Source organism: Electrophorus electricus, chromosome 5 (assembly GCF_041902795.1).
Source record: "Electrophorus electricus isolate QZ-2024a chromosome 5, ASM4190279v1, whole genome shotgun sequence".
NCBI lineage: Eukaryota > Metazoa > Chordata > Actinopteri > Gymnotiformes > Gymnotidae > Electrophorus > Electrophorus electricus.
The window spans coordinates 3,576,207-3,599,527 of record NC_137501.1 but is presented as its reverse complement, the minus strand read 5'-3'; the positions used below and the strand labels follow the sequence as shown (position 1 = coordinate 3,599,527).

Genomic DNA, 23,321 nt, shown 5'->3' with positions numbered 1-23,321 from the left:
ATTCTTGCTAGATCACGAGTTAATCATAATGGCACTAGTGATTGGGAAATGAGGGGAAATGGATAAACTGAAAATGCAACTAAAAAAAAGGAACTACAATAAGTTTGGGTTGACCAACCTAATTTCCTTTGTCACACTGTATATGTGATAGCAGCTGTAGTATCAGTGCTCAGCTGAAAATTAAGGTAGAAACATCCACAGGAAACCAACAATGGCTGATGGCCCAAGTGCTCTTGAGTTTGAGGAGGATGAGGAGTGTTGGATACGGCTGGAAGACCACAGAATGCTTCTTATTAGGACAATTGAGCCTTCACGAATAATACCGTACCTTAGGCAGTGCAAGGTGATTGACAGTGAGGATGAAGAACAGATTTACAATGATCCCAGTCTGGTTGTCAGAGGGCGAAAAGTAGGTAAGGAACTTCAAAAACTGAGCTAGCACATGTCACCACTATCCTTTTCTCACAGTTGTATGTGGTTTAGAAATGTGTTTTTGTCTAGGTGTGCTGCTGGATCTCTTACAAAGGACGGGTATAAAGGGCTATGTGGCATTCTTAGAGAGTCTGGAGTTGAACTACCCTCAACTATATCAGAAAATCACAGGGAAGGAGCCTGCCCGGGTCTTCTCTGTACTGATGGGTTAGTTGACTGTTGGACAGATGTTCAGAAATGGTTTTGTTGGTCCATCTATTCACTATACAATAATAGACATAAAAACAATAATAAAAAGTTTTGTGAATTGTAAACCCAAAATATCCAAACTTGTATTTATTTTCATTTGTTGCAATACAGATACAGCTGGTGAGTCAGGATTAACTCAGTTCCTCATGAGTGAGGTTACTCGCCTACAAAAAGCTTTTCAGGATGAGCGCAAAGCGAGACTGAAAGCAGCAGTACGCACAACAGAGCAAGTGGATGTCATTCAGCGGCTTCAGACACGTGAACGTGAGCTTCACGTGCAGCAGGAGCGCGTCCAGCGAATGAGAGAAGAGCGGGACCAACTCTGGAATGAGGCACAACACTTGAAGGATGAGAATTACAGGCTGATGCATGATGTGACTCGACTAAGTGAGGAGAAGAACTGCAGTCTCATGTGTAATCGAGACCTACAGCTGCAGGTTGGACACATTACTCAAAAAATGATGCACAGTGATCTGAAAAACATTTTTATATAATTATTGCTAAATATATATTTTTTTTATAATATTGTCATACAACATCTTTCAAGACTGTTTTTTGTATTTTGTACAAAACCAAAAGGGATTTGCTGATTGTGTGTAATCTGGACTATTTATTCTAGTGTTCTTAATAAGATACAGCACAAATTATGTTATTAACTGTAACAAAGTATGTCTGTCTTCGTTGTCAGATTGAGAGACTGAAACACAGTTTAATGAATGCAGAGAGTAATTCAAAGATTCAACGCAAACAGACAATGACACTGAAAAATGCAATGGAGCAGAGGCCCAGTCAGGAGATGATCTGGCAGCTGCAGAAGGAGAATGATCTCCTCAGAGCACAGGTCCAAGAGTTCCCGAGTTCTTCTCTGGTCCAGGAGCTCCAGAATTCTTCTCAGGTAAACCACTCTGAAAAAAGAAAGATGGAGCTATGCTCATGGCTCAAGTGACATCTGAATGATAACGGTGTCGGCTTTAACCAACAGGTCCAAATTCCAACCGAACAGGAGAAGGTGAGCATACAAACTATGGAAGAATTCAAAAAGCAAAGCCAGAAACATCATCAGAAGCTAGTAAATAATATTTACGCACTACGCAGGGAACTACATGATGCTGAGGTGATGCGTGATAAGGTTAGTGAATAGGTTTTTAAGTATCATATCAGCCTGGTTCCGTAGAGCCGCATTTTTCCCCCACGCTTTGCTTCTTATGGGGACTGTGTCACATTTGCAGTACCTGGAGCAGAACGATGAACTGGAGTTGAAGTGTGCAATGTTTAAGAAAGACTCCAAAATATATTGCCTTCGCATGGAGGACATCTTGAAGCAGTTGGATGAAGTCATCATGGAGAGAGACATGGTGATAAAATTGAATGATTTCACCTTCACCATATAGCAGTGGCTCATTTTACCAGTGTGCTGAAATATTCGGTGCATTCCAGCATCTGTTATTTGGTAAAAGCCCCCTTTTTTGCTAAAAAGGCTATTTCTGCGAGAGAAGAATACCATCAGGAGAACTGTAAATACCTCCAGGACAAGGATAGGTACCGGAAGCAGATCCGGAAAATGGGAGAGTGTTACGATGAGCTGCAAGTCCAGCTCTTCCGGACTGAAGGAGAACTTTTCGCTCTTCAGGCAAAATTCCGCAAACAGAAAGACTTGGAGGAGACAACAGCAGTAAGTAGCTCTGGTTTCTTTTTCTTTTTTTGTTTGTCATGGCATGTGGTGTTTTGTTTCCATGTGCCTTGGGGGTGATTGCAAAATCTATTGCGGTCAGATTCATTGACACATGAATGTATGATTGTTAATTAAATTACTTATATTATCTGAATAATCCAAATAATATTTATCTGCTTTTTTTCTCTCCCAGACCTCGGAAGAAAGCTCTTTTCAGAGCTCAGCTGAGGTAAGCATAGCATGATTTTTGGGATTTCTTCTTCTTCTTCTTCTTCTTCTTCTTCTTCTTGAAATAAATAAATATACACAGCAGTTCACCAGATTTCATCCAGGCAAGACGTTTCCCTTTTTAAATCTGTGCACCTCGGTTCAGTTACAACAAACTGTTCCCCATTTCTGGCTCATTCTTTCTGCTGCAACAGTTTACTTCTTAACTTTTTGCTTTTTAGTTAAAAAGCCAGACAAGTGAGGAGGATGCCAAGGAGAGTGAGCAGAAAGGTGATCTCTTTATTCAACTCCCGACTGCACAAATACTGAAATTCAAATGTTCAAAATAAATCTTAAGCACTTTTAAAAAACTTTTTTTTTTTTTCATTTATTATTATTATTTTTTATTTACACATTTTATGCATTTGGCAGTCACTCTTATCTAGAGCGACTTACAATTTCATGTAGTGTTAGGAGTCTTGTCCAATGACTCTTATTGATGTAGCATGGAGTATTTGCCTGGACTGGAACTGAACCACAAACTCCCACAGGGCCGACTGCATTGTTACCCATTACCAACTAATTTTTTAGGTTTAAGAGGGGATCAGATCAGACCAGCTTGTGTTACAATATCAGCCTGTCTTTCACATCTTTGTTTTTTGTACTGGGTGTTCTTAGATTTCCCTTCTTGTTTAAAAAAAAACCCAACTCAGGTATAAGTGAGGATTCACAAAGCCCAACCTCAGGGGAGGATAACGTATGCATAAGCATCAAAGACCCTTGTCTTTCTGAGCCAAAGGAAGAAGACTTTAGGGTAACTTGAGGCTTAAACTCACTTTTTTTTACATTTCCAGAAATCTAAGTGTGCTTTGTTTTTACATGTTTTAAATATAACATTTGTTACAGCAGTGGCTGGTTAATGAGGAAGAACTGTCAAATAGTTACAAGCTCAGACCACGATGCAATTTTTATTACAGAAGGTTGGTGTTCTACCTTCAAGCACAGCTACTCCGCCTCTAGTATAAATGATGCACTTGTATCATGCTGGACAAATGTTGGTGGAACGATCTCATTTGACTGGCAATGGATGTAATGCCTGGATGAACACAATGCTTAACTATTTTTTCACTTATTTGTTCACATGACAGGAAACGTGCTTTGAGAACAAAGGCTGTCAAAGAGTTTGCCAAAGAGCGCATGCAGTCTGTTCTGGACAACACCAGCGGGAGTGATAACACAGACACAGATGGGATGTAACCTAAACACAACCCAGCCAGGGACAAACATGTTGCCTTTGCTGAACAGCTTGGGGTGAGGTCAAAAGCTGAAGATGAAAACAATGTCGACGTCCACAAAAAAAAGTGCCATTGTACCACCTATTGATGATCCACCAGACGACATGTAAAAAGTCTCCTAATTAAGTTTGAAACGTTTCACAATTTTACACAAATTATAATAAAATGCTTAACCGTCCTTATGTCTCAAAAACAAATCGCATTTGTTCATTATACAGCACACATGCTTTCATCTAACAGCTGGTTAACATGTAGAGTATATTTATGAATTAAGCTTGCATTAAATTGCATGATATTAAAAATATTAAATATAATACTGCTAGTGATTTACAAATGAAATCCAGAGCAAGTGGCTGAATTTGACTTCTTGGAGCTACAAAGGTGGAGCTACTCCACCTCTCTGGCTCGCCTGAACTTGTTACTACAGCAACGGGGAAACATTCACTAAGCTAGCGCAGTAATCAGCAAGCTAAGTGAGGTTAGCTAAAGGTCCACCGGAGAATAAATGCTCCATTTTCTTATTTAACTCGTTGGGCTGGCTAGCCGTTGGGTTTTCAAAACATATCGCATTGCCACTACTGGAAGAACAAAGACCGGGTGGTTTATTAATAACCTCTACCATTAACTAGGTAATTAAAGTGTATGTGGCTACAGCCTAGCTAACGTCAGTTACAGTCACTGCAGCGATGGCAGAGACCCGTGTTGTCCCAAGCGGAAGGGTGTACCGACAGCTGTTTGATGCCCAGGTAAGTGCAACAGAAGACAGCTACCTGACAGCAAATCAGACTGCTATCGGACCTGTATTACTGTCAAGCCTTTATCGAGATAGTTTAAATGGAAAGTATAAATGGGGTTAATGAACTACTTCTCTAGCCAATGACATAATGCGAAGTCCACATCGCTGGCTACCTAGTAACATTATGAGCCGATACAGATGTTTTTTGTTTACCTACAGGTTCATTTGTCGCTGTCACTTCATGAAACTCGGAAGAAGCGTCTTGCGAATGAAGGATGTCTCAACGGAGATGATCCTGTGAGCAGGGGCACAGACAGTAGCCCACACCTGAACATTTTAAGGAGTCACACCGAGGACATGGCTATAAGGTAGCCTTAATGTGGTAGCTAAACGTGCTTTTATTTATATGATATATACATTTATAAATATATAGTTACGTGCGATGAACGATTGCAAATTTACTGTGTGTGTACTCGAATATTTTCAAAGTCTTTCTCAGAAAACCCTATATATCCCCATATATACAGAAGGAGTGTGTGTGTGTGTGTGTGTGTGTGTGTGTGTGTGTGTGTGTGTGTGTGTGTGTGTGTGTGTGTGTGTGTGTGTGTGTGTTGCTGCTTTACTGCTTCCTAATGTTCATATAAAATGCATAAAGGAGATATTTCTGTGGAGATTAAGGATTAAAGAGTTAAAGTGGGAATAGGGTGCAAAGGTATAGATTAGACAAATTAAACAGTGATATATGATAATACTATTAATGTGGGAGGTATTTGTGCAATCTTTTGTTAAATAATTTTCTGCTTCTTTTTCTAAATGAAAAATAAATAACTCAAACCTAAAATAATATTACTAGATATTATATAAATAAAAGGCTGGTCTGAGAATTTTGCATAGTACTGTATAATTTGTTGTTTACAGGAACAAGCTATTTTCAGGCACTGGGCCTGTAAGGAGTGAGGACAGGGTGGATTATGAAGAGATTTGCAGATTGCCTGATAACATTGGTTGGTTGGAGCACATATAAATAAAAATATAGTTAAAATACAATTCATCTTCATTTAATGTTATTGTCTGGTAATTCACATAAAATAATGCCCACAGTGTCAGCAAAGACAGGCTCAGACATCATTGAACGACTTATGGAGAAAAAGCAAAGGGATCACACAGAAGCAGTTGTCCAGCTCCAGAGGGACATTTCTGCAGTCAGTGTGGTGGGTGATATTACTTTTTATTCTCCAGTGTCCATGGATGTGCACACATTAGTGCTGCCTGTGTCATAAAAACATCGTGTACTATATATTATGGCTGGAATCTTTACTGTGGTTTTCACCATTTTGTTGTTCCTCAGGGTTATGAGTCATTGCTCAGACAGACCGGAAAAGACACCCTTCTTAAACTTTCAGAATATGATGACAAGGTGGAGAAACTTCTGCAGAAGACAGAAAATGTTGCCGATTTAGAAGCCCTTAGTTATCAGGTAGGAGGGTCTCATCAGTATGTTTTAAATATTTACCTTGACATTTATGTGGAGGATGCATAGAAGTGTTAGTATCGTGAGGTAATAAAATGATATTGTAAACAGAAAAATGTGGATGGCTGAAACTGGGTTCAGTAGAAAAGGCCTCTGTAGGCTTCAGTGTAAGGCTTCAGTGTAAGGCTTCAGTGTAAGGCTTCAGTGTAAGGCTTCAGGGGGCCTCTGTGTCGGGCCTTTAGAGGCCTCAGTCAAAGACCTCAGTCTAAGGCCGGGATATCTCGGCCTGGCACTGGAAGAAATGATATCACGATGGGCACAAGGTGGTTTGAATAAGGCCACTTTTTAAAAAGAAATAAAACAGTTTATAGTTGAATATAATGGTACCAAACTCTAACTGGTATAAGAATTAAATATCAATTTGCATATGTTAAATAATGCAAGATTTGGACATAATGGTGGAAACCCTGAAAAGTACTATGTAATAAAAGAAAAGTGCTTATGTAACTGAAGAAAGTGTATAAAGATCATGCCCTCCTGGGGCTGTTAGACATATTTAAGATTATGCCTCATTTGTATAATATATTGAGGTGCAAATAAATATGGGACCTTCTATTCTCTTCAATTAATTTCAGACTGCATCTTTAATTTTTATTTAAAGTGTACTTAATAATACAACTGGAATTTGGGGAATATTAAGGAACCACAATCGTATGAAAAAAAAAACCTTTTTTCTTCATTATTATTTACTTACTGCATAATAAAGTGCTTAGTGAATAGGTGAGACTTCAGACTTCATTTGTATATAGCCATTTCTCAGCTCTTTGGACAGCCAGGGGAAGCTAATTCCACCAGCTGGGCACCAGGAGGGAGAAGAGTCTTGATGCATGTCTTTTTGTGTCTTGAGGGAGGATAACTATTATGACTTGTCAACATGACTTCTCCTTTAGTTTATGTAGAAATGTGTTGGAATACTGTATTCAGGTATTTGCAGTTTTGGAGATGTTGGCCTCTTAATATTTACATTCCCCTCCCAGGATCTGCATGAGATTTGGAACACTGTTAGTCTCGAGTCAGCTAGAAGGAGAAAAGAGATACACGAGTTGGATGAAATACTTCTCAAATTTGAGACTGAACGAGCAGCAATGGTAGGGGGCCTGTTATAAAGATGCAGTTCAAATTGTTGTTTGTATGTGAATGTAACGATGCTAAATTAGGTTTTCTTTCTCTGTGTACAGATTTCAGCATTACTAAGAAAATATGCAATGAAACTTGAAAAAATCAGTTATGTGATGCCCAATGGTGTCCACCGATTGATTGATAATGAAGCTATGGTGGGATACATTTCATTAAAAAGGCAGGATTTTATTTATCCTCATATATTTATTTAGCTGTCCTATTTAATATAAGGCCCCTTTTTCAGATGATAAACCAGGCATTATTGGCAAATAGACGAGCTTTGGCCAAACTGAATTTGAACCTGATGGAGAAGGAGCTGCAGAAAGAGGTTTTACATCGGCTGAAATGGGAGACTAAGATTCAGGACTGGAAGAGAATCAAAGTGCTTGCTGCAGTCAGCCAGTTCAGGTAAGTTTATTACAGGGCTGCTAGTACTGCTTCTTGGGTGTGTTTATCATGTATTAGTACAGACCTTAAGTAGCAAATAATGTAGGTTGTTTTGAGGTTATAAAAGATTTTACCATCAAATTTAAAGAAATTTAAAGAGGAAACATCCTATGTAAACAATCATTATTGGAAAAACTAAATTGATTAATTAACTTGCCACACTCCGTGAGTAGAAATGCCATGGAGAGTCCTGAAATTCAGAGCCCCAAAAATGTTCAAGATACTCTGATTACCATGAGGACAACACAGCAAGTGTACAGTGAGCGACGCCTCAAAATACTTGAGCAAATAAGGTATTCATTCTTGGTTTGCACAGTTTTACTATAAATGTTTGTTGAACATTATTTTGAATTTGCATTCCTATTTAAAGATATATGACTCCTGAAAGATGCTCTAAGTCGTTAGCTACTGAATGGTACTCTTCCTTGTCTTCAATCAATGAGCAAATCGGTAAGAATATGCCTTTTTTAATGTTTGTTTGTTTTTTTAAATATACATTATGCATATACATTATGTATACCTATGTAGGTATAGTTTACTTAAATACAGTTGTATTTGGACTTGTTTCTTCTTGTGATCTCGTGTTACACCTTTTCAGATTGCATGCACATTGAAACCATGAAAAAACTGCGTAAATGTTATCAGAATACCTGGCAAGGCTGTTTGCCTGAAGTTGAATGCTTCAAGGTTAGAGATCTTAGAAATGCCATGGTTTCCATTAGCAGTTTTTTTTTTTAATATGACTGAAAACTAGATTAAAAACTCCCTCTTTTTATATACACAGAACAAATTATCAACCTATGGATTCACCACAGATAAGGTACAGGACATAGTTAATACCGAACTGCTACCTCTAATTTGCAAGTTGCACACAGAAGCAGAGGAGCATTTGGCAATAATGGATGTAAGTTCAAAAAATGTACCTTGTGGTATCTTTTTCACTATTTGTTTTTTAAATGCAATAAATGGAATTATGTAATAGCTGAAGTTCCTACACTTTCTGTGCTTCCTCTCTGATGTGGGCGACAAAGTCATCACTTTCCACCACTTCCTCCTCTGATTACTCCACTTACATTCCAATGCATTTACTTTACTTTACAGAAGGCCTTTGAGTATTTGGCCAAGACTGCCGCTCTTTTGAGTGAGTCGCTGTTCGTGTTTGTGCGTGATGCCATCCACCTCTGGGACGTACACAGAGCAGGCCTCCAGAAGAGAGAGCAGCAGTTGCAGGATCGACTCGAGGAGGTCCGCTGCAGCTTTGAGCAGGAGAACCAGGTGAGACACACCACATTGTGTCATTATTTGTTTTTTTTTTCTCATACATGTCAGTAAAGGTAACGTTCTTTGGCAGGTTCTTTGTATAATGAAAAGATGGCAACCTCTTTGCTATTGTCCATAACTGGTACTATTTATTTCATTTTATTATGAATGTTTATTCATAATAAAATGAAATAAATATTTATTTCATTCTATTTATTTCATTTTATTTTTCGTTTTTTTTTTTCCTTTGCGTCCGGTTTGTACTTTGTTTCCAGAAGAAAGAGGCTCAGCTGGATGTGATGATGGACCAACTCAGGCAGGAAAGCACAGAGGAGGCCCTCAAAGCTGCTCTAGAGAAGACATTTACTTTTTTAGAGGAAGTTAAGAATGGGTAACCAGAAAAGTATTTCTTCTTTTTATGTTTTTATTGCAGCCAACTATACTGTATCCTAAAACAAAACAATTTAATTTCATATTCTGTAGGTATGTCACTCTCTATAAGGAGGAAGTTGACACAGTGGAAAGCTACCCTGCAATGGTGCTAGAAGAATTACACATGTACAGTTCAGCGGTCAGCCATTACTTCAACGTCAAAGAAGTATACAGTCAGGTACATCCCATTTTTGTACTCCAAAATATATAAATAACATCATCCCCACTTTTTAAGCATGTCTTTTTAATATCATAGAATCCAGAGGAGCTTCGTGTGCTATATCCCACACTTAACCTGGGTGAGTCAAAAGGTCTAAAAAAAGGTCTTTTGATATGCACTGACATGTTACAAGTTTACAATAGAAACATCTATCTTATAGGTACAGGTACAGTTAAGTGTATATTAACAGACTGTTGGCGTGCACAGTCAGCTGCTATCAAATACTGATGAAGGCCTAACACAAATTGTTGGTTCCTCATAAAGTGGCTGGTAACTGTGCATACTTGTTGGCTTACTATTCATTTGTTTCAGATGCCAGTCGGCTTGCCAGTGTAAAGAAGAAGAAAAAGTTAGTAAGTCTGGAGAGCAACCATCCACATGTTTTTCAGAAGGCTAATTCTCAGGGTTACTCCTCTGTTGATTCTGTCATCATTGAGGTAGGCATTTTTGCATATTTCTGTCCACCCAAACCCAAATATAGTTAACATATTTGTTTTTGTTTACTAGGAGGAGCCTGATTATTTCTCACAAGAATCCCAAGACACTCACACCTATGAAACTTTCACAACTGCACTGGGGAACGTGTTTAATTGCTACACCTTTGCGACACTGTGTGACGATGAATCTGATTCAAACTTAACGGAAGTGAAGCCAGCTTTATACCCAAAAAGACTTGTGGTTGAACTGCAAAAAGTGTAAGAAAATGATGTTTTAGAGCAGCAAAATAACATTAGCCACTTGTTATTTCAGTTGTTATACTTTAAGTTGACTTTGTGTCCTTATGTCAGTGTGAGAGAGGAATTCTTCAATCACCTGGAGGAGAGATATCATGCAGTCCTGAATAACACAGTGACTATCATGGAAGCCAAGAGGGAGGAGCTGAAGTCTGAGCTAGATCTCCACCTCCACTTCCACCAGCCTCGAGCCAAGAGGATTGAGATGGATATTCACAACGTCAGAGCAGGTGTGGTCCTTCTGAAAGGCACTGTACTAGTAGTATTGTTTACAAGCGTAGATCTCACCTTCAAGATGAAAAAACTGTAAGAACTTGGAATGCAACATTTGCTTTATCTAAGAGCTGACAGATAGGAGGAGGAGAGCCAGAGAGACGCAGGAATGCAGAGGTGGTGGTGGGGTGTGAAGTTCAGAGGGGAAGTTTGGTGTATGTATATATATATAGGAAGTTGGCTAAGGGACAGTTCCAGGTGCATACTTTCTTCCAAACTTCAACTATAAATCCATTAACCCTCTGAATCCTAGCACATTGTTAGAGATGTGAAAATACATGATATAAAACTACAGTAATTAAAATAGACCTATGTAATAATATATCCAGAGAACTATATATTTACTACAAAACAAAGATTAGCTCTTTAACCCTGATAGTTAATTGTTGCTTGTACATAAAGAACATCTGCAATTCTAATTATGTATGTATATATGCAGAGGTAGTCAACTGCAGTGAAGTACTTCACCTTGTGTACACAATTGACATCCTCTACATACACATATATATACAGAAATATAATTGCAGATATGTTTTGTTTGTCCATTGTGTGTATGCTGTGCATGCTTTTACTAGCTGAACTGATCTTGCATCGAGACCGTGTGGATAGACACTGCAAAGGTATTGTACAGGCCTTAACTGAGCTCCACACCAACTTCAGTGAGCTGCAGACCAGACAACACAGATTAACTGAAGACTTTCGCATTCAAATTCACAGCATGGAGGATACTTTTAACACTGCTACCAAGTCCGAAAAGTAAGTAACTCTTTGCTTATTCAATAATAATTATGACAGTACAAATTTGATGTATTTAGGCACTGATGAACTAGTATTTGTTTTTTTTACAATTAGTGTTCATTCATGTTCTTGTGAACAGGCTTGTAAAACTCTGTGCTTCACTACAAACCAACTTGGCTGAACACATGAACATCATCCAAGAATCACAGAGAGAATTCAGACAAAATGTGGAGGTCAAATTTGGGGGCCTTAGAAAAGCCAATGCACAATTAATTAAATCTTTCAAGTAAGTCATTGGATATCTTTGTATTTTCTTCTGAGCCCAGCACAAAGCAATATTGAAACATATTCTTGTCTTCTTTTCTTTAAAGGCTGTTTTCTGAAGGTGGAAATTTTACTCCTAAAGAGATTGGGGTGTATCAGAAGCGTCTAGAGAAGATGTCCAAGCGCATTGACTCAACTGATGAGGCGCTAATGCTGGACATGGAAGGCACAGAGTCCAAGTGTCTGGAACAGGTGACCATAAACATTAATTCTTTACTGGTCTGTGCTTATGGACAGTGACTGTGGAGCACCTGCCAATAACATATTTGTGTTTATTTGTTCAGGCAAAAGAAATAGTAAGCAGGTTTGAAGCGAAGTTTCACTTTATGACAGTGGATCTAATGTTTCTTGAGAAAATTCAGAGAAAACTCACCAACACACAGGTCCAGATAAAAGCAGAGGTATTTAAAACACTTCACTGACAGGTAGAGTTGCTCTACCCATCTGAACTCACAATCAATTCTAAAAGTATATGTCTGCATCTATGAAGGCTATGAAGAGCAACATGCACAGAAAAACTATCAACTCTATGATGAACGAACTGGAAGAATTTATTAATGGTTGTTCCCATCCCAGTCCAGACAAGAGGGTAAATCTTCTTCACTGTGATCACAATCAAACCAAATGTGTGTGAACATTATGTATTTTTAATGTGCATCGTTAAAATGTAAGTGTATTGCAGGTTGTAACACCAGGTGACATTTCCAGTTTAACAACTTCTCTGAGAGAAGAATTAAAGAAGAGATGCCATTATCTTGACTGTTTTTTGGTTAGTGCACCTCTACTAGTTCACTAGTCAGATATATTAAACCACATTCTATGAGATGATTATGTTCTTTGAAGATTATTATGGTGATGATGCTGTTGATGATGGCGGCTCATCATCATCATAATGTTTACACTGCAGGACCCTTCTATGGCCATCGCACTTCCAGACCCTCCCCTGCAGGGGGCGTTCGCTGTGGCTGCTCGTCCCCGGTCCAGTAAGCAGGGGAAGGTAGGAAGCCCACCCAGGGATGCCCTCCTCCAGCCCAGCCGCATGGGAGTCGCCTTCATGGATGATGTGGCTGTAGGACTGATCAGAGGCCTGCTCGGGTAATACAGCAACTCACCAAGCCATTAAGTGAAGGAGAGAACAATTCAAAACGACTAACACTGATTAATACTGAAGATTGTAAATTGTGAAGTTACTTACTTGCTTTGGTCTGTATTGCAGAATTTGCAAGTGTGTTTTTAGATTTGCATTTACAGACACCATAGTTATTGTCCAGGAAACGTCTAGAAAATATTTAACGATTCATCTTACTTTGTTGATTTTAAGCACAAACACTACACTGTGTTCTGGGGTCATTTTCGCATCAGGATAATACTATCCATCCAGGAACACAGAGTTTCTAAGTTACATGTTCACTATTTTCACCACACATTTATATTTTATTTCTCTACAAACCTCAGGAGAAACAAATCTGAAGAGCCCAACACAGATCTTACAGACAGAAGCCCAGCAGCAGTAACGGGTGCCAGCCATGTTTTTCTCACTCCTCATCCTGAATGGTTAATGGTGTGCTCGCCATCAGTTTGAAGTTAACAGTGTATAACCTTGTGGTTTGCCTCCTGATACTTCAGTCCCTGGTAGACCAAGCTCTCCTGTGCAGTCAGGTCAAAGGTCAGGAAAAAGTCAGAGCCAGTCAGCCCTGGATACCCTGCGCTGGAAATCGGCTGAGTCTGTCAGCTCACAGAGGTTAGCCGACAACTCTCTACAGATCGTTTCACATCACAGAGTAGCTCAGTCAAACAGATATATACAGTGTGGTGAATTCTGCCAACACAACAAGAAAGGTTTATTTATATATGTACATGTATTGGAAATGTAAGGAAAGTATTTACCTAAATTCATTGTTTTTTCAGTGTGAAGAGATTCTCCAAACCCACTCGACTTGATAAGAGATTCCAAGTGTTTGGCACTAAACCTGAAGAACAGGAGAACATGTAAATGTTATCAGTGCTTTCAAACTATGTGTACTATGCATTCATCAAATATTAGGTTTTTGTTATGTGTAAGTAATTTGTGTTCCTTTAGTCTCACCTTTAAAGGTTCTATTTGCAACATTCTGTGGGAGGCCAATGATATTCTTCTGCAGGTGGCTGAGGTACCCCAATACTAATCACAGTATTAATACCAAGCACTGCAATGTTGAAAACCATTTGTTAATCCAGTTTCAGAACTAATCCAAATTCAGAATAATTCACATTTAATCATTTGACATCAGGACTTTTACAAGAAGAAGGAGCGTCGTCCTGTCAGCCACCCTCAGTACATACAGGATTCTTTTGAGCAGTGTGCTGAAGAGATTAACAAGAGGCTCCTCGTCTACCAGAACCAGTCACAAGAGTATCACAGCCGCTGTGTGCAAGGTCATTCTCTCTCTTTGACGACATTTCATATGAATAAGTCCTGACACACCTGTCAATATTTCAGAGGACAGTTCATAGTGAAACAGCCTTGCAAATGAAACAAAACCTATTTGGCATTATTAAAGATACAGTGAAGACCCAAACAACTATAAAAGCACAGGTCAAATCAAGCAACTCTCTGTTTAGAGTTCCGACAGCAGCTGAAAACTATAGAGGAGACGGTCTGTGAGATGCCTGTGGTGGTCCTTACCAGACTGAGGGATCAGCATTTGGACGATCTGAATCAGAGCGTGACGTTCATCCGACAACGATTTGAGCAAGCTTACCAACAGAGCGAGCAAAAGAAGGCAAGCGGACATTATTAACTCAGCGGGCTATTTATGTTGCCTCACACAGCTCACTGTATGGCAGCCCCACGCAGTAATACACCGCACACTTCCACTCCTTAGAGCGAGCACCGCAGGCAGCTACGTGTGCGTCTGAGCCACCCAGCTTGTGAGCAGGAGCTGAGCAGGCTGGTTCTGGCTGAAGACGAGCGACAGGAGGAACAGAGGCAGACTATCCTGAGTACCAGGCTGCAGCTCGAGGTCACGCCTCCTTCGTGCCGTCATTTCGGCTGTTGTAGCTCTTATTTATGAAGTTTGTCATGCTTTCTTTTCTTTTTTTCTTTTCTTTTCTTAAAGACATGTATTAGAAAGCAGGCTGATGAGTTTGTGACCGCACTTGCTGCATTGTCAGAGAACGTGCTCTTCCAATTGGATAACATCCTGACTGTTGATGAGGTCCAAGGTGGATGTAGGTAGCTTGTTACATAAGGGGTTGGTGAAAACATGGATTTGTATTGAAATTATTATGCAGATCACTAAATCAAATGGCTGGTCTCTAAACCTGAATTTTCTTTTACTACAGTGGCTGAAGGAAAGCAGGAAAGTTTCACAACACTTGTTCGTCAAAAACAAACAGGAACCCCACAGGAGGAGGACAATACCAGAGCTCTACTGGAAAGAGGGAGGAGGTACAGAACAAAAACAAAAGTCTCGTTTGTCAGGGGTGCATGGAACATCACATATTTAGTTGATTTTCATGTTACAGGACATGGCCAGGGGTTCATTACTTCGGAGACACTGATGGCTCATCTGTTAGCCAACAACAGCCACAGACAGCCAACATCACTACAGCTAAAACCACACTGGGGCATCTGAAGACTATGGAAGTTCGAAACGCATTGCATAGGGTAAGCGAACATAGAGATAAAAATTAGCTTTCTTGAGAAGTACAAATCAAACATGCAAGTTTCATATGAAATTTCTTTAAGAGAGAAAGAAAAAAATAGATTCACAGTAACCCTGGGATTGGACAGACCAGTGGTTTTCATCTACATCATGTGATATAATCCCTGGCCTTTAAGGCCCATTCCCAGTAATGTGACTAAGTGAAATTGGCACATTTGAGACACATTTCAGACATATTTGAGAACTGTGGATTTGTTGAATTATTCATAGACCTGAATACTGTGGTGAAAATGGACATTGCCCCAAATCGTAAGGAAAGCTGTTTTGGCTGTTCTCTATGTCCTTGTACAATTAGACCATCGCAAAGACCACTGAGAAATGTCATTGGCGGCTGTGGTTTCCTTAATTACTTGACTGTTGCATGACTGTTCTTTTCCATCTCACCAGACATAAGGAGCTAATCTGATGCATGGGTGTTAAAGTAAAAAACAAAAAAACAAAAAACTAAGGTGTCCAAGTAAAGGGCTTGGTGAGGATGGTGGTTTGATCAAACACGTTGATCCAAATCATGCTAGGTGATCCACTCGGTTGCAATCTGGTGGCTGCGAATAGATTCTGACATATTTTTACATAAAAACCACTGCGTGAGCGCTTGTGCCTTGTGGTTGGAAGCACTGAAACCTGGAAGAGACCACTCCCATGATCCCATGATCAATAAAGGAATGTCATCATAAGAAAAAGCCTATTAGACAGGATGACTTTGTATTGATTTGCAGTGACACATTTTAACAAAGGATTTCTTCTCTCCTAGCTGTCTTCTCCTTACATGTATTGCCATTTAATGTGTACTTTCCACCACAATTTCCAACTACATATCTGTCCCATACATCTAAATGCAGAAATCATTATACGTACTTTTCCTACTGAAACACTAGTGAGCTTAGAAGCTTTTGTGATCTTATCTCCTGCCCCAGTAATGAACCCTATTTCAAAGTCACACAGATCTTTTCCTCCTGCCACATTTGTTCACAATCAATTTAGGTCTACTTGATGTAGTCAACATTTTTTATGTACATGACTGTATTGTTTATATATGTTACATCTTTCTGGAGTCATAGGCACTTATGTTTCTCCACTATTTATTTAGGCTTTTCCTTTAAATATGCACTCATCCATATGGCATGGTTCATTTCACCTTCAGAACTGTGTCAAAGTTAAGATAGTTAGTGTTTAAACCATGATATCCAGGTGTTATTTGAATTTTACTGCAGTGACTGAAGTTTTGTGTTTTGAATAGAAGGACTTTCTGTATCACATGTGGGTCACTGTCCTTTAAACTGAAATGTGCATTATCCAAAGAGGGTTTAGGAGATTTGCAAATGTGCATCATGAATATTTTCTGAAGTTTTTCCTAAGACTATTGCTTTTGAAAACTGAAGGAAGCATTTATTTACTGAATTGTTTTTAAAGTATCAGAAATCTTGCGACTGCAAGAAACTGCAACGGGCAAGTGTGTTCCCAGCATGACAACTGATAGCTTTCTGGTTGTTTTGGCAGAATTCACTGCACTGTATTTGTGTGTGACCCTAGAGCTATAAGCAGAAGGTGACGGAGGCGCTGGAGAGAGTGGAGAGAGCCCATCAACAGCAGGAGGCAGAGCTGCTGCACTGGCACGAGCACTGGAGAAGCCAGCTAAAGGCCCTCTCTGCACTCAGCTCAGAATGACTACAAATTCTTTGTTTTGGGGGTGAACCTGTCCATCCTTTCACTTAAAAGCCTTTCTAATAAAAACAACAAAAATCACAAGTCTGGGTTGCAGTTAAAAAATTTTTTTTAAAAAACCCTTTATTTTTTAATTTTAGTTAGTGTTATGCAAGAATTAGTAAGACTTGGGATTGCAGCAAAGGTTGTTCTCAATGGGGTAGCAAATCCCCAAAGACAATAAACAATAAAATTACCACTTTGAGTGTTACATTCATACGGTAAGCAAACTGACAACTAACTTTTTAACGTTAGCTAATGTAAAAGACTTAATACATCGTTAAAGCAATGAAAACTTCCAGGTTTGACATTTCTTATGAATGAAGTCCTATAAAGGGGCATCTTCACATTTGAATCCAACACCTTCAACAGTGTCTTTCCATTTCTGTAACTAAGACAGGACATTTAGAGAGCAATTTCATATCCTGTGGTCTGAATTAAAATGAGTAGCTTCTTAACCTGTTAAGCACACTGTAATATCTGGTCTTTCCTCCATATTTTCCTTTCCTGTAATCCATGGCTCTGAAGCACATCTTTCTTCTCTGTCCCAGCTGTATTAGGTCGTCTTTGGGAAACTTTATGGAGTATAATTCGAGGGATCAGTGCTTGCGAAAGAGAATATCCCAGCTCTCTTTCCAGCGCAATGACGCCAGCTGCTTTGAGGTTAGCTCAGGCTGGCCGTACGTAAGGGGGCAGAAGGTGCAGTAGCAGAGGTACACCGAGCACAAGGCTGCCAGGATAACACCACTAAACGCTTTCTGATGAGAGGGAGATCTAGGAAGGGGAAAAAAAAACGCATTTCTACATAGTAAAACGTTGGAAACAAAAGTTATGGAAGGAAAAAAAATAACCTGCTTTTAAGGAAAATGTCAACATGCAAGAATAACCTAATTCTTTTGCTCCTCTAGCCTAGGGCAGGGGTGTCTCAAACATGATAGGCAGGGTGAGAATGACCCTATTATGGTCATAAGCCAGACTGCTAAATGAATCTGCAATGTTTTAAAATCATTTTGTGAACCATAATTGAACTGAACAATTCTACATTACAAATCGAAAAAGGAGCCATTCTGTGCCATTCTACTAGGGAGGCAAAATAGAGCAATGTACACAAGCTAAGAATGTAAGAGCATACAAGGATGTATCTTTCCAAAAGAATAACATAGATATTTTGTATAATGAATTGCAGTCTGTTCAACTGGTATATGATACGAATTTAATTTGTTTCAGATAAATTAGGATACATTAACACATTTAAGAGGAATTGTTGATGCATTTTTGATTATGTAACTGCTTAATTGGTATGGTGCACTTAATATTGTGCTGGTTGGACTGATTGTAAAGTGGCCAGTTACATAAATCGAATTCAACACCCCTGGCCCATGTAGTCTATGGATACTATCAGTCTAAAATCCAGTGAGAAAAAAGTTGTAGTATATACATATAAAACAACAATACAAGTGCATGATTTTTAAAATTATTTAACCAATTTTTACTCTAGAATCACCTCAGTATATGAATGTAGATGTGTTCCACAATAACAGGGATCTGCAGGATTTGGAAAGTAACGGCGGGAAGATAGTGGTAGAGGAACAGGGTCTTCTCCATCAAAAAGAAGGGCAGGTAATTAACAGCCCATCCTCCAGAGCATATAACACCGGCCAGCACCAGCTGCTCCCATGAGGCTAAGGACGGAGAGAACCAGGGGTCAAAAAGCAGCAATAAGCTAATGAGGTCTACCAATAATGGTCTATATATACATTTTATATATATAGAAGTATATAAATAGACATATAACCTTTGGGAATGTCTTCTATTTTCCGTCGCCGTCTTAGCAGATAAGTTAAAAACAGTAGCACGTACACAAACAGTGCAAAGTTTGCAAGAGTCCAGGTGACTATGTTACCTATCAAGTGGATTTGAGCCTGAAAGAAATAATGTAGTTGATTTCACATTATTCTATGCTGACACATTTTTAATCAGGTATTGATAAAAATACATTGAAGGATGTTTTGTCACCAACGTACATTACTTGATGGATGAAGCCAGTATGCAATATTGGTGTCCATGGTGATCCAATCTAAAGGTAAGGAGCTATACTTGTGCTCCGACTCTTCATTTCTCACTGTTAGCATCTTCCACTAATGCAAAATGAAAACACACAAAAACCAAGTGATATGGATATTTAAAGCAGTTCACTGATGCGTGACCATTTCATGATGTTTTACTGTATGGTTCAGTTACCTGCAGCTCCATAAACTTGGCCATAAATGTGAGATTCCTGCTTATGTCAACATAAGTAGGTGTCTTGAGCTCCAGTTCTCTCTCTCTCTGCTCCTGACCTGAGAAGAGCACAAAGATGGAAATATACAAATCAATAACGATAGGGCTGACATTGAGACACCACATCGCTTTGAAAGAAAGGGATTCTTGTACTTCTTCCATAGCGATGCTCTTCGACGTTCCATAGCCTGCTCTGATGGTAACCTTTATAGATTTTATCTCCCACAACCTCCAGCTGTCGGAACCCCCAATCTGGGAGAGAGGCACCACTCAGCTGCACAAGAAGAAAGAGAACTGCATAACTTGTTCAGTAGACATTACAAAATGGCTTGACTCATGTAGCTTTTTGTTATATTATTATTTTAATACAGTGGGCTGGATATTGTAAGCATATGAAAGCAGACACACACACCTTCAGCACAGCAGATGTGTTGACATGTACCAGTCGCACCTCTGATAAGATAGTCTTCCACACGTCTCTGTCAGACTCCCTGTTTGTTATGTCCTGCACAGTAGACGGTAAAACATTAAAGGCATCCAAAGTATACTGTGAACATGAGCATTTACAACAGCTTAGTATTTTAGTAACATTTATTATTTTATCTTATATTTTTATTTTTATAGACACATTATAAGGTTCTTCACCACTCTCCAAAGATTTTGGGCTGGCATGGATACATTGAAGTCAATATAACCAGACACTTCTTGAGCGTAAGGACTCATAGGGGCTGCAACATCATGCCTAAGAAAACCACACACAAGGTAAGACACACTGCTGAGGTTTTAGCATTCAAGCCACTTTTGCATTAATGAAAAGATGGGCAGCCTCCGTTGAGAAGCCAGCAGGTGGAATAAGTTATTGCAATCAACTGGAATATATAAAAAGTCACTGCACTACATTTACTTTTTTGAATATTGATTTATACAGCTCTGCATAAATATTACTTTTGCGGTAAACTGGCCAAGATCTGATATTGCTAAATTCATGTGATGTAAGGCTCAAAGAGTAAAGAGGGAACTGCGTGTTTGATTGTGGGGTTTGATTACGTGTTGAGGAATCGTGATGTCATGCCGTGCAGCAGCTGTATTATATCCCCATGTCTGACTGGTCTGGGAGGGCTGACCACCACCAGGCTCTGCCTGGGGATTGAGATGTAGGACAAATAGAAGAAAGGGTGAATTAGACAAACTACGTTGCAGGGGCCCCTTTCATAAGAGGTTTATAAAACAATTCAGCTGTTCTCTCAGTGGTAAGTCTGTGTGTGCCTTCTTGGGTCTTTGATAATCCACCAGTTGTTGACATCTTTGAAAGGATAGCAGGTCACCTGCTGCTGGTGGGAGCTCCCACGTCCATCTTCATATCTTCACGTGAAAGAATTGGAATAGCAGAAATATAATTCAACGGAATGAGGATCACCACCAGTTTAATCCCATTAACCCCATTACTAAGTGTAGGAGTTTGGTGCCATCAGACCTGATTGGGTAGTTGGCCTTGTGGGAATGTAGCCAACATGGGACAGGCTTGCTGGACCCACTGCGGAGAGTCACCTGGGAACCAAAGGCCACTTCCAGGGGCTGACCCTGAGTGACCCTCGCCAGACCCCCCTGTGCATCACAGAACGGACTACTTTTAATTATATCAACCCATTTTCCTTTTAGCTTAGTCACAGTCAATGTCTTATCGGAAATACACATAATCTTTCTAAACTGTATATATACACATCTAGCAAGGAAAAATGACCAGATGTATATCATTTTAATTCAAAACATTTTAAACCAGATTTCATTCTGCTTTAATGAATACAGAACCAAATAAATACACAATGGATTAGTTTATTATGCCCAGGTTGAATCTAGTCCTGCGCAAAATATGGTATCAGTAGATTCTTTATTAATATTAGTCAAGAAAAGTGGTGAACATTACCTCTAGACTGGCTTGAAAAGCACTGCTCATCATCTGGTCATGTGGCCCACTATGGTTCAGTAGAGTCAGGTGTATATAGAAAAACCCCAAGTACATAATGGCTGGGAGCACCACAAGGGCCAGGAGCTGAACAGTGACCTGCACCAACACTTTACCCTGCAGGGGAAGAGGGACATGACACAGGCCAGGCTGCAGTCAGACGCCTCGGAGCCAACTAACGTAGGAAGTTCTCTTTAAGAAAATCTAAGCCTAAAGAACCCACATTGCTTAAGGTTTTGTCCCCAATGAGATGCCAGGCGTGAACCGCAGCCAGACTAAGCAGCAGCAAGTAGGTGAAGAGACCCATGTATTTTACTCTGAGAAAACAGATTACACAGTTAAACACAGCGCACAGGACACAGAGTTCACAGTTAAACTGCCTGGCCTGTTGAGCTTCTGTGACTTATTGCTTGATGTCTCACTTACCCAACTGCAAATGCACAACTGGACCCAGAGAGAATGAGCCACGACCACCTGCACAATGAACTGAAACGACACCGGTGTTTATCATCACATTTGTGGCAGCAAATTTCTGGACGGCAACAAGTGATGTCCTTAATCATACCCGTTTGGTGCATTGTAGAAGCGCAGGTAGGCTACAACAGCAAGCAGCAGGAAGAAGATGAGCACAGATTCCAGCAGCATGAATCTAGACTGCACGATCAGTGAGTTTTCTATGAAAATAAGGAAGAAAGGTCACTTGCTTCCCCAGCAATTCCAAAGTCTGTAAAACCTTGTGCAATCTGTTCCTATGAGGTTTCTCTCAGCACGGAAATTGTACGTACCCATGATGAGGAGCAGGGATGCTCCCACTGCAGCGAAATGAGAATATCCCAGTTCTAACATGAGAAGATAGCCAAGAGGTACACAGAGAGAACCCGCCAGGGCAGGGAGCACTCTGAATGTCCATACAGGAACATTACTGGTGTATTCTTTTATGGAAGAGGAAAAAAGACAAAGGATAAGAAGTGAATGAATTACTACTAACATCATCATTATTGGAATTACTGTTGTTAGATGTAATGATACTAGTAACCAGGCATCCAACCATATTTCACAACATTAGCTGAAAGATTAACTTTACATACCTGCCAAAGTAAAAGACCAAATGACAGAGTAATTTGTTTACCTGCTCCAATTCTGTTCCAGGCAAAATTGCCATCAAACCCTCCCAGGTAGCCTGTAAACAGAACTGCGTTAAAATAATGTGTACTGAAATAACATGCTGGTGACATGACGTGGTAGTTCTCACCGCCTAAAGCTTGAATCATGTGACCCAAAGGTGGTCCACTCTCGTCAATGAAAAACACCCGCTTCATGTACAGAGACACGAACTGTCCATAGTAAACTTCGTCAAATCTATGGCACATGGACGGATTTAATGTAAGAGATTCACATTCACTCAAATAGACTGTATACACGTTACATCCAATGTCAGATGCACTGCAAAAATACTTACACAACAGCTCTGGGAAACTGTATTCCGTACAGTCTTGTCAGAAATCCAAAGGCTGTCACCGCAACCAGTAACACATTTATTTCGCAATTTACAGTAATTGGTAGTTTGATACCCTGCATGGTCTCAAGGTCGCCAGCTGACTTCTCCTAATTTATAATGCAATGTAGATATGTTTATTGTCATTCGTCAGTTGTAAGTAAACTGCCACAGCTTCTGGGTAAACACATTTCGGAGAAGTACACTGCAGTCATCTAGCGATGTAACTTCTGAAGAGCTTACACTCTGGCTGCGCCTCAGTTGATGTGTCCGCCGCTCGAATGACTTACGCTTGTGTCAAAGCATGGTCTTTTCCTACAGATTCTTTAAAATAAATGTTCTCTTATACAAACTCACATTGCAAAGATTAGCTGCATTTTACTTTGCTGATACAATACTCTGTGGCTTATCAGCTCAAAGTAAATAAATAAATAAATAAATAAACCGGTGAGCTCTGCCTTGGCAAGAAAAAAAAGCACTTCCGATTTTTTTTTTTCAAAACAAAA

General features: G+C 39.6%; 3 protein-coding genes across 12 annotated transcripts; 2 read left to right on the top strand and 1 right to left on the bottom strand.

Moving 5' to 3' along the window:
• Positions 1–125: 125 nt before the first annotated feature.
• card9 (caspase recruitment domain family, member 9) lies at positions 126–4,033 on the top strand. Of its 7 annotated transcripts, none has more exons than XM_035530079.2 (12): positions 127–413; positions 484–639; positions 793–1,118; positions 1,370–1,576; positions 1,664–1,810; positions 1,911–2,036; positions 2,159–2,353; positions 2,547–2,582; positions 2,803–2,851; positions 3,274–3,374; positions 3,470–3,540; positions 3,709–4,033. In XM_035530079.2, the coding sequence occupies exons 1-12, from the start codon at positions 212–214 to the stop codon at positions 3,815–3,817; spliced, it is 1,725 nt and encodes a 574-aa protein (XP_035385972.1). In that variant the 5' UTR covers positions 127–211; the 3' UTR covers positions 3,818–4,033. The 7 variants fall into 7 exon arrangements, 5 of the variants coding, with proteins under 5 accessions (XP_035385972.1, XP_081571162.1, XP_081571163.1 ...); XM_035530078.2 differs by having other exon boundaries at positions 128–413; positions 3,467–3,540; XM_027006259.3 differs by having other exon boundaries at positions 129–413; positions 502–639; positions 3,467–3,540.
• Positions 4,034–4,166: 133 nt separating this feature from the next.
• On the top strand, positions 4,167–17,274 carry ccdc180 (coiled-coil domain containing 180). Of its 4 annotated transcripts, none has more exons than XM_081715034.1 (37): positions 4,167–4,601; positions 4,811–4,959; positions 5,510–5,595; positions 5,693–5,802; positions 5,940–6,068; positions 7,100–7,210; positions 7,301–7,396; positions 7,486–7,649; positions 7,862–7,981; positions 8,059–8,138; positions 8,287–8,375; positions 8,473–8,508; positions 8,790–8,963; positions 9,224–9,339; positions 9,432–9,558; positions 9,637–9,679; positions 9,913–9,953; positions 10,108–10,295; positions 10,389–10,564; positions 11,183–11,363; positions 11,485–11,631; positions 11,717–11,861; positions 11,954–12,070; positions 12,160–12,258; positions 12,352–12,438; positions 12,577–12,764; positions 13,125–13,186; positions 13,296–13,410; positions 13,578–13,658; positions 13,750–13,819; positions 13,940–14,084; positions 14,271–14,431; positions 14,534–14,671; positions 14,768–14,879; positions 14,994–15,099; positions 15,177–15,318; positions 16,907–17,274. In XM_081715034.1, exons 1-37 carry the CDS (start codon positions 4,542–4,544, stop codon positions 17,039–17,041), a joined length of 4,326 nt encoding a protein of 1,441 aa, XP_081571160.1. In that variant the 5' UTR covers positions 4,167–4,541; the 3' UTR covers positions 17,042–17,274. The 4 variants fall into 4 exon arrangements, 3 of the variants coding, with proteins under 3 accessions (XP_081571160.1, XP_081571159.1, XP_081571158.1); XM_081715033.1 differs by having other exon boundaries at positions 8,473–8,592; positions 9,227–9,339; XM_081715032.1 differs by having other exon boundaries at positions 8,473–8,592.
• pomt1 (protein-O-mannosyltransferase 1) lies at positions 17,130–23,271 on the bottom strand. Its single transcript, XM_027006298.3, has 19 exons — positions 22,780–23,271; positions 22,573–22,679; positions 22,450–22,500; positions 22,106–22,252; positions 21,886–21,994; positions 21,747–21,806; positions 21,544–21,637; positions 21,282–21,437; positions 20,832–20,962; positions 20,624–20,719; positions 20,405–20,497; positions 20,003–20,099; positions 19,770–19,862; positions 19,511–19,631; positions 19,319–19,416; positions 19,102–19,215; positions 18,873–18,999; positions 18,582–18,759; positions 17,130–17,851 (listed from the first exon to the last, which is right to left on the bottom strand). Exons 1-19 carry the CDS (start codon positions 22,896–22,898, stop codon positions 17,677–17,679), a joined length of 2,166 nt encoding a protein of 721 aa, XP_026862099.2. The 5' UTR covers positions 22,899–23,271; the 3' UTR covers positions 17,130–17,676.
• Positions 23,272–23,321: the final 50 nt, after the last annotated feature.